General features: G+C 44.8%; 1 protein-coding gene across 1 annotated transcript in view; it reads right to left on the bottom strand.

Annotated features, from left to right (window-relative positions):
• Nucleotides 1-5,550: 5,550 nt before the first annotated feature.
• The window catches only part of RAB31 (RAB31, member RAS oncogene family), a 130,356-nt gene continuing 114,885 nt past the window's right edge, over nucleotides 5,551-21,021 (bottom strand). Inside the window, exon 7 of the mRNA XM_032309492.1 lies at nucleotides 5,551-9,064. Within this exon, the coding sequence (XP_032165383.1) occupies nucleotides 8,967-9,064 (98 nt within the window). The 3' untranslated portion in view covers nucleotides 5,551-8,966. The remainder of the gene's footprint in view (nucleotides 9,065-21,021) is intronic.

The following is a 21,021-nucleotide window of genomic DNA, read 5'->3' as shown; positions in this document are numbered from 1 at the left end:
CGTGAAGGAAGTTACCGGAAGCACAGAGCCCAGGCAGGAGAAGGAGGGAACCGCAGGAGGGGGGCAAGGGGACGAAGCCTCAAGTTCCTGCAGGGATGCAGGGAGAGAATGAGGAGATAGAGGCAAGTAGGGAGGTGGCCCCTCCGTATACCTATCCCTTTGAAAGTGCAGAAGGACGGATAGAGGCCCAATTCTAAATTCAGGTGAGGAGTGAATGAATAGATGATCAAGATTCTCTTGTAAGGATTTCATCAGTGTGGAGGAGAGAGGGAGGAGTTTGAGGGGGGAGGAAATGGAGGGCAGCTGAGCACCTCTAGAAGAGGTTTATGGGTATGTGTCAGTTGACATCGGGTGGGAATCGGCACAGGAGGACTTTCAGACGGAAGAAAGAAAAATTGTGGGACGTGCTTTAGAAGCCAGTTGGGATCCTTTTCCAAAGGACAAGGAAAGGAGAGTGAATTAGGTACCCATCGAGAGAAAATGCGAGGTGAGGGAACGCAGAGGAGGCTGGTCGCCCTCGGGTCACCCAGGCTTGGCGCCGGGTCCTCGGGCGCATGTTCTGCCGCAGCAAAATTGCGGGACCCTGATGCCAGAGTCATTTCAAAAAGCCCGTTAAGAACTTCGGTCAGGGCTGAGCAAATGGTGTCAACATCAAGGTCAGGGATACGGAGAAGATCCATCAAGCTGCCGGAGCAGTGGGTCAAGGAGAGTCCCACGTGCACTTTGGGACCAGATAATAGTTCCTTGAAACCAGCACATCTCGCTAATGGAGTGATTCAGCCCTTCTGGCCTGAACGGCTTAACCCAGAGCTGCCCAGCCCCCCACTTCCTCCTGAGAGCCCGGCCTCCACAGGGATAGAAGTTCCTTGCCAGGAACCACAAGATTGAGAGTCAGCAAAGCGCCCCGTGTTCCTTCCACACAGAGGAGAACAACAGTGCAGCAACCACCCCACCCCCGCCACTCCCCCGCACCAGATTTGTTTTATGGCTGAAATGAGATACAACTTGGAAGTATTTAGCTCACGGCATGTATTCAATGAAGGTAGAACTCCTTTCCTTCGTGCGTTGTATTTACAGTGCTTCTAATGAGAGCAGAGAAAGGAGAAGACAGAAGGAGATCAAAAGCTAAAAATCCCAGTTGTAAAAGAAGTAAGTCCAGAGCATATCAGGTATAACGCGGTGACTATAGTTTATGTGCTGGATCATGAATTTGAAAGTCGCTAAGACGAGGCATCCTGGGGGGTGGTCCACCCGTTCAGAGTCTAGCTTTGGGCTCTGGTCATGATCTCAGCGTGCTGAGATGGAGCTCCTTGCCCAGCGGGGAGTTGGCTTCCTCCAAGGAGAGGAACCAAAATAAGCAAGTTGCAACTAGGAGGTCACATCGCAAATCGAGGGCAAAGGTCCAAGCCAATGGCATAACTGTGGCCCCGAGGTTGTCCAGGCTAAGCGCCTCATACAACAATTTTGCTTAATGTTGACATCAAACCTGTGATGTGGGCACTATCCCCATTTGACAGGTGAAAACTGAGGCTCAGAGAAACCAGGTAACTTGTTCAGGATCTTATGATGGGTGAGGGGTGGACTGATTCCTACTGATGTGGTCACTGGGCCCCTCCCAGTCAGGCTGACCTGTCTACCCCTAAAGGAACATCTCCTTCTCATTCCTGCCATTCGTGGCTCTTTTGTCTTTTCCCTTATGTTTGTTTCATCCTTTGTAAGCTTGAAAATTGCATACATCTGCTGGGGCACAGAAGGTTCATTCAGCACTGGCTCATAGTGACCCTCAACAAATGCTGCTTTTTTTTTTTTTTTTTTTAAGATTTTGTTTATTTGACAGAGAGGCAAGCAGAGGGAGAGAGAGAGAAAGAGAGAGAGAGAGGAGGAAGCAGGCTCCCTGCCTAGCAGAGAGCCCGATGCAGGACTCAATCCCAGGACCCTGAAATCATGACCTGAGCTGAAGGCAAAGGCTTAACCCACTGAGCCACCCAGGCAGCCCCAACAAATGCTTCTTGAATGGATGGATGGATCATTGACTTTACCAAGACAGCTACGATGAGCTACTTATGCAGGAACGGAGTTTTCCGCCCCACCTCTCGAACACCACCTTCCACTTTGCTACATGGGTAAGAGCTGGACCAGAATGACCGTATGTCCTGGTGTTCCTGAGACTATGCAACTTAATCCTCTTGTTCCAGCTTGATAGTAACCACATCCCCTTCACTCTCAAAGGCACCCCAGTGAGGACAATGAAGTCTGCGTGTATGCAAGGGATTTTGGAACTCAAAAAGGCAAGCCCTGACAAAGCTAGGATGAATTTATGGCCCGCCTCTCCCCACTCCTATAGCCACTGGAGTATGGGAAGTTGAGAAGCTCGCATGCAGGCACGACCTGGGTAAGGTGGGCCTAGCACTAGCCTCCCACCAGCCTCCCAGAAAGAGGACTGAGAACTGTACCCTGCCCCAGGCTGTCATCAGGGAACCCCAACAATAGAGGAACACCTCTGCTGACAGAGCACCCCCATTCCAGCCCGGGCTGCTGTCCTACCCATCTCTGAGGATCCCAGAAGAGCTCATGCTCCCATCCATAATCTTCCCAGGAGTTTTATATGAGGTACAGAAACAGACTTGAGGGGGCTGAGGCCCAAGACAAGGGAGACAGAGAAAGACCACTGGGTGGGCCAGGCAATGAGACCCAGGAACACTACAGCGGTCCTCCAGAAGCTTCGATGTCTTCTGGCCACCCCTTCAGCCACCCCCTGGGAGAAAAGGAAGGTTCAAACCTGAGAGTACACTAAAGCCCACAGTGATGGAAGCTGCTGAGTTGATGAGGTCAGACCAGCTGGGAGACCACATCCAGCTTTCCACACTACACAGAAAGGGGGCTCAAGGTAGAAAGGAAGATATGGCAGAAAAAAGAAGAGAGTAAATTTTCATACCTCGGACCCTTATGGCCAATACCACTGACTTTAAATACTGTCATATTAATGATTACGGTATTCTATTTTGTGGTTCTATTATAATTTATTTATTTAATCTTTTATTTAATTTATTATTTTTATTTTTAGTTAACTTCCTATTATAGATCATTTGGATTATCCCAGGCTTTCATTATTATAAATGATACTGGGACAAACACCTTAGCATATGCGTGTCACTAATTAATAAATCTACGCTAGCCAGCTCGCATGACATGATGTCAGTTGAGCAGGGTATGGAGAGAGCCCCCCACCAGGGCAAGGAAATGGGACGTCCTGTCAAGAGCCGCGTGAGGGAGGCGGTCAAGTCTTCAGTTGCTGCAATCAATCGACATCCCCAATTCACCTTGTTAAAGACCTCACACCGGAGCCACCCTGCTAAACTGTTCCCAAATTCTGCCCCTGGAAACCGTAAGACACAGGTATTCATGGTTTTAAGACACTAAGTTCTGGTTGAATATGTACTCAGTAATAGGTAATGTGTATGTATATTATATGTATGACATATCATATATACCCATATATATACACACACAAGCACACACAATAATTCCTACAAATAGAAAACCGGGATTCATGTAGTCTTTTCAGACGTCTCAGATACACGTTATCAAGCCACTTTCTAGAAAGATGGTGGATTTGCGCTCTGACCAGCACGTACAAGAGCGCCCATCTTCAGTATGCCAACCAGTGCTTGGGATTCTCTGTCTGTTGTCTCCATAAACACTGGGATGGAGAAAAGGATGCTTCACGGGTGTACCAGAAGCCAGGGGAACCAGACGGGGCTGTGTTCTCAAAACTTCGGAGACGTCGCTCCTGGACACGAATGCTCATGAAGTTAGCATCTTCTGACCGGCAAGCCTAGCTCTTGGGACAGCACTTGCCTGAGCAGGAAATGTTTAATGACTACTTAGAACAGTCACAGGCAGTCCTCACTGGTCAAACTGAATAAAGCTCTGGGCTTTTTGCTGTGTTTTTCCAGAGCCCATAAGTCAACCAGAGTTGTTTTGTAAAAACATGTGAGGTGCCTCAGTGCACAACTCCTCAGACCCTGGGTCCTACAAAATAAACCCCCCAGCTGGGATGGAGCCGGACAGAGAGACAGAGGAGAGGTTGGAGCAGCTATATAGAATGCTACTGACAGGGATGCCTGGGTGGCTCAGTTGGTTGGACGACTGCCTTCGGCTCAGGTCATGATCCCGGAGTCCCGGGATCAAGTCCCACATCGGGCTCCCAGCTCCATGGGGAGTCTGCTTCTCCCTCTGACCTTCTCCTCGCTCATGCTCTCTCTCACTGTCTTTCTCTCAAATAAATAAATAAAATCTTAAAAAAAAAAAAAAAAAAAAAGAATGCTACTGACAAGGAAGGCTGGGCTGGCTAAATCCAGCAATCCATTGGGCTGTTCTAAAACATTTCCCCATCTCGCCGTAAATAGGTTACCACTTCCCAGGAGATGCAAAAGAAAGGCTTGTGTTCTCACAAAATCGGAATACCGGGTCTCTTGGAGAGGATGTTTTTCATTTTGTTTCTTGTTTGATTATGTACTGCACGTGGCTTCGCAGCACGGGGGTGACTAGAATGCTGAGAACACGAGGCTCTGCCTCTTCCTCCCTCTACACACTCTTCCAGGTCCATCTACGCATCAAGTATGCACAGAAGTACCAGACGCACAGGTGTGTGAGAGAAAGTCCGCGCGTGTCAGTGGGCAGGCGGGAGTAGCAGGGATGACGAAAGGGTGCGCCAAGTCAGCCTGGTAAAATTTACTGAGAGCATGAAGCTGGCAACTACACTTCTGAATTCTTTCTAGCACATTTACGATGTCAGCTTCATCCTTCATCGCTTGTTTCCATTGTCTCCTCTCTTTGAAATAACTTAATATGGCAAAAATGCATTGACTAATAAAGCACATACCTTGAAATTACCAAATGCTCTCATTTTGTCATGTTGGCTTCAGATTTTTAAATCATGAAATAAATACCAATCACTGCCAGTTAAATGCCCTTTGTTCCCCTCCCTGATCCTGTCTACTTGCTGCTGTCTCTGCCTCCCCAGAGGTGAGCGCTATCATGGAAGTTGATGTTTTGCCTTCTAATTCCACCTTTTACACACTCACACGTTCAACAACATACGTGATTGTTTTTGTGTAAATGTGTGTGCTTCTGTACTTCTTCAACTTGTTTTATTCGCTCATTCAGGCCACAGCTCTGTTGCTCAGGCTGTGCACTGCATAGCTCCTGAGGTTCTATTCACACAGGCCACTAGGAGAGTAGCTCCCTTGGGGGTGGGCAGTATGTACCCCTGCGTGTTTTGAGATACGTCGGTGGTGCACGAGAGATCCTGCATTCGTTTTAATTACCCTATGGTTTTCATCATGTGGCTGTGCCACATTTTATTACTGATTTCCTTAGGGGAAGACATTTTGCTTTTGTAAACAGCGCCAGGGAACAGCCCCACACGTATCTCTGTATGTAGTCCGTATGTATAAATATCTCTGGAGGATCACCTTGCTTTATTCTGAGTAACTGTGATTTAAAAAAAAAAATGATCCTACTGAACATTATAAGAAAAAGACCAACTTGGTGAAACTTACAATATTTATTAGTACAAATCAGTGTGTGTTAAACCCCAAATAACATACACAATGGGGTGATGTTGAGGGCAGCGCCTTGCTATAGAATACAAGGTGGAAAGGTCCTAATTGTCTGCAGCAGCGTCTTCTATACGTGAGAACTGGGTCCAGCCCAGCCAGAAGCCCTTTATAGAAACATGAGAGAAAGGAACGGTTTTCGCGACAGAGCACGGACATTGGATCCCTGGGTCTGCTTTCAACAAGGATGGCTGAAAAAGTAGACTTGATGCTGAATGGATCTGAATACAGCTCAGAGCCCTTTAGTTTCTAAGCTAGCTTGAAATTCAGCTGGCTGCGAGCATTGCAGCGAGCGGAGTCCCATAAGAGGAGCTCGGCTTCAGCCCTCATACGCCATAGTCCTTGACCGTAAAGGAATTGTTCCCATCATCCAAACCTCCCTCGGCCCATGAATTCAGTTCTCCTTGGGGCACAGCCCTTCCGTTGGCTGAAATAGTTTCAGGTCTTCAACCTTCTATAGTCTGCAAGGTAATGTCATCTCAGCACCCTAATGTACCATTTCAAGTATAAAATGGCAAGTCAATTACGTACCAACCTAAAATGCGTGCGTGTGACTCCAGCGCCACCGTAGGGGTTCCCAAGGGGAAATGACCCCCAGGAGAACCCAGGCCTACGCTGCACATCACATAGGCACGAGCTAGGCTCAGCCAGTGAAATGCATTACATGTCGGTGTCACAAATACAAAATCCTATTTACACATATACACGTGCGTGGAAAGAAAGAGAACGGAGGGGGCAAAAAAGCAAAGGTTGGAAAATGATGGGAAGGATTTACATCACATGAAACTACTTGACATTCTGGAGCAACAGTCATTTCCAGGCCTTTATGTGGTATTATGTGGTTGGAGTTCAACAACGATCAGAACAGCCAGGAGGTAACTGCAAGGCAATATAAAGGAAGGAAGGAAGCTTCCTCGCAGATGAGACCGAAGCGTCTATCTGAAGAGGAGACTCCACGTTTCTATGAATGCATGTGTGCCCAAGTGCTGTGTTCTCTTTTCCCCAGTTGCTCTGAGTAGTGATTATAAACATATTGTCATCTGACCGGCTGGAAGAGTTAAGGCAGTATGGAAAGGTAAAAGAGTGTTTCACAGCCTCAATGAGATCCTGAAATAAGACCTCGGGCTTATTCGCAGGTTGCTCCCAACATGTGATTAGTATCAGCTCTTGCAGGCAAGATGCAGTCACTAAGGACCCCGCCCAGGGCTGGGAACCTCGAGGGGACATGGCCTGCCCTAGCTGGGCATCCTGAGTGGCTATCCAGAGAGAGGCCCAGGTTCTCGGGGACAGCCGGATGAGGAAAGCTTCCACAATGAGGCTTCATGTCCCCCGCAAAGAGGTCATTCTATTTGCAGCCCCAATTTTTTAACCTTCAGAAGAGGCATGATCATCCCTTGGCCTAGAAGCAGCATCATGCCAGCTGCTAGTGAAGTTGACAATGTGGGGAGAACCCTAAAAAGCCCAGAAAAGACTCTGCCAAGACTTTCCAAATGCCACTTGTTGGAGTTTTTGAGTGTCTTAGAGAGCTAAGAGGCACTCTTGAACCAAAAATAAGTGTTTCTGGCCTGCACATCCTACGATTGTCAGACTATTCTAGCAAGCTGAGTGGAGCAGTGGAGATATCCGATTGACAACATATTCTTGAGTTTTTCTAGAAAGAAAAGAACAATCCCTAAATCTGTGATTTCCACCTGTTTTCTTGATCGCAGTCCCCATAAATGAGGGTCAACTTGGCTGTGACTCTCTCAAAGACCCCAGCTTTTCCTTGATGGTCATCTCAGTGTTCCTACCCATCAAGGGCAGGGTGGGCACAGCCTCGAGAGAATCACACTGAGTTACTGGGGTCTTGAGGTCTTTTGTCGGCTCACCATCTCTTCCCAGGCTTTTGTGTTATAGGTTTTCTATTAATGTTTGCTGGGCCTTGAATGTTCCTAGCAAAAAAGGTACCATCTGGCCCTGTTCCCACACTGCCTGATTAACCATTCCTGAGACCAGCCAGTCTTGATAGTTTCCTAGTCCTCACAGGAGGCACGGATCCAAATATCCTTTAGGAATTTCCCCCCAGTATAAGCCCTACTAGGAAACCAACTGCACTTTGATCCCAGGTATTTACGGAAGTTAGAGTGGTAATAAGATTTGGATTTCTAGTGGAAATAGCTTTTATCCCCTTCTGTGTGTTCTTTCCTTTTCCTTCCATTAGATTCAGACACCTTTAATTAATTGAGCAGATGGGGAATCTAGAACAGAAGGTTTTCTGGAAGTCTACATGCAGCTAACAGGCATTCCAGGGTTGGACCTCTGGTGAGCCCTAACGCAAGCTGCCCAAGCTTGGCATCTTCTAAAACACTCTCTTCAGTTTTGTAATTTGCCAGGGGTGGGGGTGGGATGGGGGTGTCTCGAATCTTAAGGTGCCATTGCTTCCTCCGGCTGGTTTTCCTGTAACCTACTGATGGATAATATTAGAAGTTTGCCCTATGATTTAGATTCAAACACCCTCCGGTTAATTTTCCCCCTAGATATGACACCATGACATACTGTCTTAGTAAAACCCTACTCTGTGAATTAACCTTCTGTAAGAGAGTGGGAATTTATAACTCTGGAGATGATGTATCCCAGGCAGTTTCTGGAAAAATATTTATACCCGACATCTGTCACCATTTATACAGTAACTACTCAAATGACTCTTTCAAACTGGGCCTCCCAAGCCCCAAATTGCATGAAATATTTTAGTCAGATCTGGTTTGTTTGTTTATATATGACCAAAATGTAGAAAAACAGGCATCAAGTAGAAGTCAAAGATGTAGACAACAGTTTCTAATACATCTTTCTCTGCTTTTCATAATGGCTCAAGTGTCTAGCTTGAGTGATGATTCAATTACACTCCACTGAAAGGTAAATGAAATGAAATGACCCTTTCAGTGAAGGCTGGTCAGGTAACAGAGGCAGTGGCACCGGGTAATTTGCCAGAACTGGGCTGAGGAACCCAGGAAGTCAGAGGGAAAGGCCACCTCAGAATCCCACACACAGATAAGCCAGTGAGACTGCTCTACAAATTGAAAAGTAGCTTAAGGTTTTTAACAACAACAAAAAACTCAACTATACTTATTACCTAACATCTGTTCCCTCTCATGTGCATTTCATGTACCAAAGGCCATTTTGTGACAGTATGGCAGATTTTTCTGGAGTGTTCTAAAAGCCTTTTCCAGGGACATTCCCTGCCCCATCGTGGCAGGTCTTCCAGGATGCCAAGCCAGCATCTCTCTTCTCCCTACGTGGGGTGCCAGGCCGCCGAGAATGGGAGGTCGACTCTGGCTTCTTCAAGTACAGCGGACCATGGCCCCTGGGTCAGCAGCACCGCCGGCCGGCTTGCGTGGTTTGCTTCCCAAGTTTGATTGCTCCGTTGTTTCCATTCTCATGGGGGTCCAAGGGTGGGATCTGGCGACCTGGAACAAAGAGGAGGCCAGTATTGATTTCCTTTTTTCCAGTCGACACCACATATAGACTGTCACCCCGCTTCAACACCTCCACTGAAAGTTTGGGGGATACAGGAAGTGGGAGGGGCCAGGAATGGCTCTTTTCCCTCATCCCTTCCTCCCTCCCTCCCTCCTTCCTGCCTTGCTCTGAGGCCTGAAGTCAAGCTTCTGTTTGGAAAGTGAAGGTAAAGTAAAAGCAGCTTCCTGACCACGAATTTTTCTGGATTTGGAACCTCACGCTCCTAAGTAAAGGGGCAAGTCCCCAGCCACCTTTTGTTCATCAGCATCAGTCCAGGTGCTACCTCCCAAGGGTTGGCCCCAGTGCTGTGAGCTGCTTCATGGCCTCAGGGCTTCCGTGGTAACCATGAGGACTCATCTTTCTGCTTCTTCAAATAAAGCTATAATCTTCCTAGTAATACCATTTGTGAACATGTAGCTCCTCATTCCCCATCCTGCCGTGCACGAGTCAGCTTATTTTTTTTTTAATGTAATTTAAAAAATTGTCCTAGAGTCTCCGTAAATAAACACAAAGTACAAATTAAGAAGGCAAGCCTAGGGGGTAGAGAAGGGGGAGCTAAAAGGTACATGGTTTCTGAGATGATAGAGATATTCTAAAACTGTGTTGATGAACAGCTCTGTAAATGTACTAAAAACCATGGAATTGGACACTTCAAATGGATAAAATGGACAGTAGGTGAGTTTTATCTCAAAAAAAGCTTTCTTTGGAAAAGGCAGTGGGATCTGGAAGTAACGAATATGTGTTTAGGACCTCACAGTTTTCAAAGATGTTCCCGGGCACTCTCTTCACATAAGGCTGTGAGGTCGGTGTGATGGTTTCTGCTGTCGTCATTTGACTAAGTCTCAGAGAGCTCAGGTCATAGCCTGTAGGTCATGTCCACAGCAAAATGGCACAGGTGGTTCTTGGATTATCTTGATTTTCTGATGGGTCCCAAAGCCCGTGTCCTTCCCACTGGACCATGTCTGCTCTCTCTGCTGCATTTCTACCCCCCATAAAAAGACATGCAACACTAGCTCTAATATAAAGGTTGTTAAAATCATCTCATCGGTGTATCAGTTTGCTAAGTAACCAGTCATTAGAGATGGAAAGGAAATAAGTTCCAAAAACAAAGACCTTCAGTGCAGGTGGAGGTTACCACCAGACTATACCAAGAGTCAAATCATCCCGGGAGAGGTACATCTTCCCCAGGGGCAGAAATAGTTAATGACAAAGGTATGGTACACTGTGTACCTTGGGTGCCATGGGAACTCATCAAAGCTCAGGCATAGAGGTTAAGGTCATTGGCGATTGCCCCAAATCCAAAATTAATGGTAGAGCTCTTCATTTGATGATAAAGCAGATGAGAAGGTTATAACAATTTCTGAAGCCACTATTCGGGCCACTATCAGGAAGCGAAAAGCTAAGCAGAGCTGTCACTCATCGTTCTCAAAACAGTTCAGTCCTGACCCAGAATCAAATGAGAACGGAAGTACAGGTACTTTCCTCTTTTGGACATGCTGCATTTTTTTTTATTAGTCATAATTAAAAGGAAGTAAACAAAATGCCTCTTCTACTTTGTCAATCTTAAGCAATGAATAGAGGGGGGAGCTTGGAACGACTACCAGTGCTGATTTATTTAGGTTTCATCTTGCCAATCGAGTTTTACTTACTCCTCCAGAGCAGGGGCTGTGTTTTGGAGGGATGATGGTGTAACACTATATCAGTATTTAAATCTGTAAGACCTCAGGTGTCTCCTGACTGTGTTAGCTGCTCCAACAGGGTCTTTGGCTTTTGCCTCCGAAATGCTCTGGGACAAAATTATAATTCTGATGTGGCCCTAGTTAACAAAGACAAGTACTGTCCACTGATAGGTAGTTTTGACAATTTCAAAATCAACATCCTATACTAACATCCACTTTGTGCTCTTATTGTGGTGTTAGCTCTAGAGTTAGCCAAAGAGTGGGGTGCCTGGGTGGCTCAGTCAGTTAAGCATCTTCCTTTGGCTCAGGTCATGATCCCAGGATTCTGGGATGGAGCCCCACGTCAGGCTCCCTGCTCAGCGGAAAGCCTACTTCTCCCTTCCGCTCTGCCACTCCACCTGCTTGTGCGCACCCTCTCTCTCAAATTCATAAATAAATAAAATCTTTTAAAAAAAAGTTTGTGGAAGAACATTATGCCTTTAGCCCTCTTATCTGTGACTCATTCTCCATGCTTCATGTGGTAAGATCTTTCCTAGGAAACGTACGCCAAATACACCAAATGCTTCTGCATACAATACACACTGAAGTCACAAAGGTCAAGTGAAAATCTAGAAATCAAGGGGCCATGGAAAGCACAATGGGAATGTCAGCAACCCTCCTTGCCATGCCTGTCCTCTTCCCTCTTTCCAGCCTCCCACGTATCTCCTCTGTGGACAATAAGGAAGACCGTATTTAGGTTGCAAGATCCAGTAGACCCAAGTCAGGCCTCGCGAAGACTCCTTTCTTATTTGTTTTAAACTGTTAGCCGTGTTTTTGAAACAGTTTTCAAATCTGGCTTCTTAGTGACACCAGATCAGTCCTGTTTCTCTTCAGAATATTCAAAATCTCACTTATTAGAACAATGTGTTTCTCAAAGAGGGAGTTACAGCAGTTTCTTTAGACTTTGCTTTTCTCCTCTAGTACAAGGGTTCTGAGATCTGAGAATCAGTGTTGCAGTTGAGTGAACTTGGACAAGCTACTCAGTATCTCTAAGATGGCCTTTCCTCACTGATAAAAAGACTATGAGAAAGTCACCAGACAGCCACTTTGCCATATCATCTGCAGCTCTCACCAAGATGGAAGGAATCATCGATGATGAACAGGTCCTGGGAGTGTCTCAAGTGGAGTTTGCCTGGGGACAAGGGTTCAGGTACTAGGATGGGGACCCATCCTACTCTTCTACAAAGCACAACCTGGGATCCCCACTTCAAAGTGAGGAGAAAGGAAACTCTTCCACTTTAAGGCAGAGGTGGAGGAAGGCCGGTCGTAACAATGAGGCAAGCACCTTTAAACCAGAAGGAAGCCAACAGTGCTGTGAAAACACAACGAGCCCTGATCTTGTGATCTGAGTTATTTGGAACTCACAGAGAGGTTAAGTGTACTTAGACAAAGGAATGGTTCTGGAAAATGGCCAAGGCGTTTTGTACCAAGGCGATCACACAATTGAATCTGTATTAATTACAGAGGCACAGAATAGGACAAATACACACACACACACACACACACACACACACACACACACACAAACATCTGAAAGGCTCTGGGCATTATTTTCTGCAGGTTTCTACTCTTACAAACTATCCCTTCAGTACACAATCTCCATAACAAGTCATCCTGGGGTCGAAATCCAAGGTTAGGGTGTTTATTTTAATAAGGTTGGGATTGTGTAAGATTCTGCTTGGGAAAAGTTAAAGGACTTTTTTTTTGAAATTCAGTTTTCCTCAAAGTTGACAGCCTTGAGAAAAAGCAGGTTTTATAAATGATGCCTCAGGAATGCAATATGTGAAAAAAAAAAAATTCCAAGCCTATAAATTTGATCATGGCTCTGGACCGAGGGCTGTAGTGCTTCCACACACAACAAAAATAAAACAGCGAGCTTGGCTGCAGCTGTTCTTTTTCCTTGTGTGGAGGATGGGCCATTCCCCGTGTGAGCCTGGAGGCCTCCCTGAGATTTCTGCTGTTCAGACTCTTCTCCCCTTTCCCTGCAGGTCTGGATTTACTCGGCTCAGCTACTTTCTGTTGGGCATTAGAAGCGTGGTAGTTACTGTGTAACTTTATTTCTTGATCCCGATTTTCTGAACCATCCCAATTAGTAAACTGACCAATAGGACTTGGCAGTATTTACTCCTGATAATGGCCTTTAAGCGTCTTCATTTGCGAGTAGGGGAGGTTTTCTGTGGAACATGGCAGTGGCTCACAATCAGGGAACACTGCCCTTAGAGTACAGAACAGGAGTGGGGGCAGGAGGCCGGGCATGCCACTTGAGTCATTCCCTGAACTGTCCTTTTGCTGCTGTAGAGGAGATAATACTGGAATTAGTAGATGACCTTGAACATTAGAGTCTAGACCTGAGAAATGAGCTAGCATTCTTTTTGGGACCAGAATGGCTTAGGAGACACAGAATGAATGATGCTACGAGGCCTGCAGGAAGTCCATCAGGGACAAGGAAAGCCTTGATCTGGACGCCAGGAAGAGAAGCAGAAAACAAAGATGGGAAGGACTACGGAAGACACCTGACAGAAAGACAGATAAAGCAAAGAGAGGGACAAAGAAAAGCAAAGATCAAAGCCTAGGTTGCTGAAGGCATGGTGATGCCCACAGAGAGGAAAGAATGGAGAGGTCACCACGGGCTGTTAGTCCCAAATGCCAGAGGTCTTCAATATGGACGGGCTCAAGCTACTCTAAAATCATTACTGAACCTTACTGTTCAAGGGCATCTCTTTCATTTTTCTTTTTAAATGAATAGGCTTTATTTATTTATCTATTTACGGAGCAGTTGTAGGTTTACAGAAAAAGTTGAGCACAAAGGACAGAAGCTCCTAATATCCTCATCCCCAACTTCCCCTGTTTTAATGACTAGCACAGCTGTGGAAGATTCATTACGAGTGATAGGCCATCATCGATTGTTATGAACAGAAGTCCTTAGTTTATATTAGGGCTCATTCTTGGGTGTTGTATATCGTTTGGATTTTGATAAAATGTATAATATTAGGCATCCTCCATTACAACACCATACAGAAGAGTTTCACTGCCCTAAAAATCCTCTGTGCTCCCCGATTCATCCCTCCCTCCTTCCTACGATGAGCCTCTGGTGACCACTGACTTTTCCACCGTCCCTCTAAGTTTGCCTTTTCTAGAATGTCTCATAGTTGGGATCATATAATGTAACATAGTCTTTTTTGATTGGCTTCTTTCACTTAGCAATACACATTTAACGTTATACCATGTCCTTTCATGGCCTGACAGCTCATTTCTTTTTATTGTTGTATAATATTCCCTTGAATGGATATGTCCCTTTCATTTTTCTATTTTAACATTTAAAAATTATAAGACACAAAAAACACTCGCCACAAGGGGAAAATCTAACAAGACAGATTTCATCAAAATTAAGAACTTCTGCTCTTCAAAAGACATTGTCAAGAAAATGAAAAGGCAAGTCACAGCCTGAGAGAAAATACTCGAAAAAACCAAATATCTGATAAAAACACATGTATCCAGAATATATAAAAAATTTGATAATACGAAAGCAAACAACTCAACACGAAACAGGCAAAATTTGAAACAACATTTTGCCAAATGAGACACAGGAATTGCACATAAGCATATAAAAAAGCAGACATTATTAGTCACCAGGAAGATGAACATTAAAATTACAAGGAGATACCACCAAAACCCCATCTGAATGACTGCAATTTTATCAACTGACCAAAACAAGTGTTGATGAGGATGTGAAGCTACTAGAGCTCTCCCACATTTGTGACAGCAATATAAAATGCCAAAAACACTTTGGAAAACTATTTGCAGTCCCTTAAAACGTTAAACATTACCGAGTAGATAAGCCAGCCATTCCACGCCGAGGTAGTTATCCACACAGACTCGTATGTGAATGTTCACAGCAAACTTACTTATAATTGCCAAAAGCTGAAAACACCCCAAATGTTAAGTGAACGAATTAACACATTTTTCCTTATGCAATGGAATACTACTGAGCAACCCGGGAACCCACCCAGCAAAGTCCATACTGTGTTAGGCAACGGACTGATCTCATTTCTTGAATAAAGAAATTACGTGCGGGAACAAAGGGAGCAAGATGGAGAGGGACTCTCTGGCTTACGAGAGGCTTAAGAGACGTATCCACTGATCACTGTGTGGAATTCATTTGCATCCTGATTCAAACGGTAAAACGCAAACAGAGAAACCATTTAGGGCAAACGAGACATTTGGAAATTTGAACACTGACTATTTGATGATATTGATAGGATAACAGCATTATTATTACTAAAGTAATAATGAAATTGTTGCTACATAAAAAACATTACATTCTTTTTTAATTGGGTTGTATTTTATTAACATATAATGTAAAAAAGCTACACTCTGAAAACATTTACAGATGAAATCATGTCTGGAATTCCCTTCGAAATGATTCTGGTGGGGGGTGAGGGGAGTGCGGCGTAGAGATGAAACAGCCTGGTTATGTGTGCATGCTGGTTCACTGGGTTATTTGGTTTACTGGTGTGCATTTTTAAAATTTTCCAAAATAAAGCCTGTTTTTGTTTTTTAGTTCCCTGGAACTTTACCACCATGAAACAACCACTGTTAACATTCCAAGTGTATTATGTATCCTTCCAAACTTCGCCCGGAAGAATGTATTATTTACCAATATATATTATATGGTGCATATTTTTACAAAATCAAGATACTCTACAAACCAGTCCGTAACTCCTGTTTCACAGTCAGCCATTTACCTTTCCACGTCAGGAATACAGATTTACATCATTGTTTTTAAACACTAGTTTATAGTGTGAGAGCATGGCTTTTTTAAAAAACCATTTCCCAACTTTTGGACCATTAAGTCATTTCCTGTTTTTTTCTTGTTTTTTTTTTGTTTTGTTTTGTTTTTTGTTTTTACTATCATGAATAACGTTACCATAAGCTGCCATAGGCAATGGGCAGTGAGACAGACTAGAAATTCCAGAGCGTCCTGCCAGGCTTCTAATACAGGCTACTCACTTACCAGCTCTGTGACCTAGACAAACCTCTTCATGCCTCAGCTTCCCCTTATGTAAAATAGGGATGATAACAGTGCTTATTTCTCAGCAAAAAATGGTGCACAAAATGAGTTAATAAACCTTTAAGCAATTGCAACAATGGGACAGAATGAGAGCTGTGCTGTGTGCTAAACATTCCTGCTACATTTTGCACACCTGACCAATTTCTGCTTTGGAATCATTGGGATAAAAGATATGCAGGTTTAGGGCTTTTGATAACCCACTTGTACCTATTCTGAAAATGAAATTATTTCATGGACATCCTTTTTATTGTAGTCCCTAAATTAACTTTTTCAGTGTCAGAAAGTAGACAGGCTTTGTCTTTGTCCTTCCTGTCCCTTGGTGGCTTAGCTAAACCTACTTTCATTTGACAGCTAACTGCACTACTATAAAATTTGCAAACACTTCCTTTTGTTTCTAAATCTTCTCCAAACAAAAAGTAACTACTGGAGAATTGTCAAAATCCAGGGCACTTAACAAAGCTAACACTGTGCAAAGAATTATAAAACAAGAGCTGATCCCTGCCCACAAGTTGTAACTTTCTGCCTGTCGTAGGAACACTCTAGTCTAATTTTTCCAAACCAATACGCTTGTACCTAATTATACTCACTTGAAAAAATATCTCTCACCTTGTTCCCAAACTACCAACAAACAAAAAAACCTAGTTTAATGTCCACAGTGTCTCCAGATGTGATTTTCAGAAGAAAGCCCTGTGTTCTCTTCTCCATAGTCAGCATTCAAATTAACTGGAACAAAAGCACAGCTGTCTGGCAGAGGTCCCACCCCGAAACAGACATTTTTCTGGTGAGCCTGCAGCTCCATTTCTTTTTGCTCTTAGGGAGAGGTTTTTAAAAAAACCCAAACGGTATTTAAGTTGGAAAATTAAAATCCACAAACCCAAACCTGTGCTTCTCATGCTCCAGAATGCAGTCTGGTAGGCTCCCTTCAGATGCAGCCCCAAGACAGCCTTCATGGGCCAGGAAAGGGGACCTAGAGAACGAGGATTGGCTTGTACCACTCTCTCCCTAGGTCCCCACGCCCTGCCTGTTTCCCGTGTTCCTGATTCCACTTCCAAAAGATTTCCGAAATTCACGTCCACGTTCGTCCACCCCGTCCACCCTCCCTCCTTCTGCACGAGAGCAACAGCGCCCTGCCTGGGGAGCGACATCCCCCCACCTGTCACTATCCCCATGGTCCTGTTCTTTTGCTTCAAAGCATTTATAACAATGTGTAATTATACATGCACAGTCTACTCTGTGCCGATAGGCTGTCTCCGGCCTTGACGGCCAGCTTTGTTCATCTTGGTGTCCTCGATGTCTAGCAAGGCACCTGACCCACAGATGAGTACAGGATGTGTTTATTAAACACATGTATGAAGACGTACCAGGCCTGTCCAATGGACTGGGATCATCCATCATTAAGTTCCCATAGTAGGACAGCTGCATTTCTCTTGATCTAGCAATCACACTGAAATATTGCCTCTGGTACATTATTAGGGAGGATGAAGATCCAAACTCAAAAATCTGAATTCAGCCCTATCCTATTTACTCATCTTAGCATTACAGAGAATATGACAGTAAGATCTGCTCACAGAGACCTTGTTGTAGGTATACACCTAAAGCATCTGGAGAACCATTTAAAGTATTCATTTAACATGTTCATTTAATTTCATCATTTACATGTGTTCAAATGTCAGAATGATGGGGAAGCCATAAGGAACCTTGGGAACCACCCAAAAGAGTTGGGGCCAATGACATTTCCATAAGGAAAAAGATAGGAACTGCACCCTTCAAGGCATTGTGATTGGCCGGGAGGAAGGAGGAGAATCACATTCAGGGTCTCAGACGGCAGATGTGTGATGGAGGAGGTAAAGAAGAAGCGTGATGGGGAGCAGACACGAGACCTCCGAACTCCACCTGCCAAGACCAGAGTCCAGCAGAGAGAGGAGTTTCACAAGGAAAACCATCAGGAGTTTGGTTTTGATATGTAACACCATCAAGAGTAAATAGCAACAGAGTATCTTTGTGCTTTCATACACTGGTCCAAACGCTCAAATGTATCAAAATTTTCTTGGCCAAGAATAGTTCTTTATCTTTCAGCTCAAGGAGGAAAGCCTCAATGTTCCAAATAAAGGTATAAGATCTCAAGAAAGAGAAAGGAACAACCTTGGGGAGAAATGCATGGAGGAGAACGAGCCATAGACAGCGGGGTAAAGGAGCTCCAAAACCAGGATTGGGAAAAGGGTACGTGGAGGAATGCCAACCAGAGGATACCACGTGAGGACAGGCTGTGCCCAGCTCCCCACCCCCCAAAACAGGGCAGTACCCAAATCCTTTACAAGGTAGCTTCAGCCTTCACAAACAGATAATAGTTCTCTAAACAATTTCCAGTTCATAAGTACATTAACTCATGCCTAGGAAACATGGTTGTCTCTTTCTGGTTTATGAACACTCTGGGAATATAGAAGAGAATCATCTGTCTCTTCCTCCAAGTCAGTATGAATTAATTTCGTTTAAGCACACCTTTTCAAAGGGCCTTTATTCTCACCACTTTTTTTTTTTTATTGCATCTTTTCTCCTGGGCACGTTTGTCTCTGGAACATTGCTTTGGGGAGTGTACAAGTCAGCAATATCCCGTTCTATTTTGAGCTCAGGGAGGAGCGCATGTAATACAAGTAGGAACAGGGAAAAGGAAAATAAACGAAATGTCTGCCGCAGTGTATTTAGGTGTACTTGGTACTGCATTTTAAATTAACCTGTAATTAGGCTACAACACTGTTCTGAAGAAATTCACCTGAAGGAGTAAAGAGGCACCAGCGCTTACAGGATACACGCGGCTAGAGGTCTTGCGGCAGGCCGTGTATAATGCGAGAGAAATAATTGTTTATTTGACATAGAAGATGAGGTGGTACATCTACTCTATGGCTTATATAGGAATTAATTATTTGAAGCCATAATTACCCAGTGCTTTAAACAAAACACATGCTCCCTCTTTCTTTTTCTTTCTTTCTTTCTTTTTTTATTTTTTATTTATTTATTTATTTATTTATCTTTAATTTGACAGAGAGAGATCACAAATAGGCAGAGAGAGAGAGAGGAGGAAGCAGGCTCCCCGCAGAGCAGAGAGCCCGATGCGGGACCCGATCCCAGGACCTGAGATCATGACCTGAGCTGAAGGCAGCGGCCCAACCCACTGAGCCACCCAGGCGCCCTCTCTTTCTTTTTTTAAAGATTTTATCTGTTTATTTGAGAGAGAGAGAGAGAGAGACCATGACTGGGGGAGGTGTACAGGGAGAAGCAGATTCCCCGCTTAGCCAGGAGCGGGAGGCTCGATCCCGGGACTCCGGGATCATTACCGGAGCGGAACGCAGACCCTTAACAAACTGGGCCACCCAGGCACTGCAAACATGTGCTTTTTCTCCAGTGAAGAAGACCACCAAGATCTTGGGAATTCCTTACTCAATGTCATCATCACCTTGAGCCATAAAGACCTCATGTGGGTGAAGAGATGCATCATACAAAGAGGTATATTTCTGGTAAGATATCAATACTTGCCACTTGGGCTTATTTTCTTCTTTACGGTTCCTATTTCCCCCTTTATTTTAATCATGATCTGTGCACACCTTGGAAAGTCTCCTAGCTCGGGCAGAAACCTCAAGCTGAATTCCAAGGGTGCAGAGCACTGTGCTTCCTTCCCTGGCCGCTGCCGTCTGCACCACCTGCCTGCCAGGGGCTTGTGCTGGGGAGAGGGTTCCAGAACGCATAAGGAGCTGCATGAAGGAAAGGGGTCAATGTCATAGTCCTCAGGAGCTATCTGGCTCCACTAATTAAAACCTTTAATCAAAACAAAATGTTGAATACTTGCCTAACATACCAGAAAAGCCGAACGCCCCTGGAAAAGAGTTTGACAGGAGGGAAAATGAGGTTAATGGAATGAGTTCAGGACAAAAGCTCTAAGATGTCACCCAGCGTTCCACAGAAACAGAGGGCAGGCAGCTGAGCAGTCCCTTCACAGCCGAGCATTGTGGTCACGGCCCATTTTCAGGAAGGAGCAGGAGTCTGGGGATCCAGGGTTTCCAACATAAAATGACAGCCTAGCATTCTGGAGTTCAACTGCTAAGGTCAATGAATTTAGAGAACATCGTTCTATTGCGAGTGTACAATAACAGCAGAAACACGACGCCTCTGAAGGAGGATGGGAGGAAAGGTAATGTGGACCCCAGTGAACAATAAGACTGGGGCTGTGTGTGTTTTTGTGTATTTCTGTATCATGTAAGTAGCCCATGTCGGAGTTCCCCCTCTCCAAGTGAAATTCCCCATCAAGCCAAGAGAAACAAACAAAATAATCCCTGCTACGTGTTCTTGGAGCCTAGTGTAATGAACCAAAACCGGTTAAAAGGAAATCAGATCAGTTCTGGGAAGTGACAGCCCCTCTAACTTTGAGTGCCCCGCCAACAATGACCGCAGGCAGAAGAGAGATCAAACCATCAGTTTCCCTCTGGAATTCCCTTCTGGAATTATCTGGAACCAGATAAGACCTTTGAGAACAACTGCCAACTGTTCAGGGATTCGACTCTTCCTAAGGCGGGTACCCCAGGCCTCGGAGTCCCAGCCCATCAGGAAAGGTTGATACTTGGGTGAAGTCCCCTGTTATGCTCTGGGGACATCCCAGGACAGTCTCCCAAGACAGCGGGCAGCAGGAAGCTCTCTGAGGGGACCCAATGCAGAACATTTTTACCAAAGAAGTTGTGAAGGGGAAATCTGGCCATCAGCTGGAGCACAGGTCCTAGATAAAGGTTATTTATGGGGAACAGCATAAAGAAAGGGAATGATAATGTGACCCAGAACAGGAGACAAAAGAAGGGGCCACCTTCCCTGCCATTAACTGGCTAATTAGAAATGAGAAGAATTGACCGTCCGCCTAATTCCCAATTTCAGTTCTTGTGGGATGGAGACTCATTTTTTCTGACGACCATCAGGCGAAAGGAATTACCAAAAGTTTCCTTTATTTTGTTTACCTAGAATCATTACGTTTAACACGTGACTTGAATTTCCTACACCTTGTGAATTTCCTACACCTTGTCTGTTGTATTTCTCTCACCCTCAACATACTAACACAACATGCTACAAAACACACACCATG

The sequence above is a fragment of the Mustela erminea genome, chromosome 13 (genome assembly GCF_009829155.1).
Source record: "Mustela erminea isolate mMusErm1 chromosome 13, mMusErm1.Pri, whole genome shotgun sequence".
Classification (NCBI taxonomy): Eukaryota; Metazoa; Chordata; class Mammalia; order Carnivora; family Mustelidae; genus Mustela; species Mustela erminea.
This window is presented reverse-complemented; position numbering and strand designations above follow the sequence as displayed.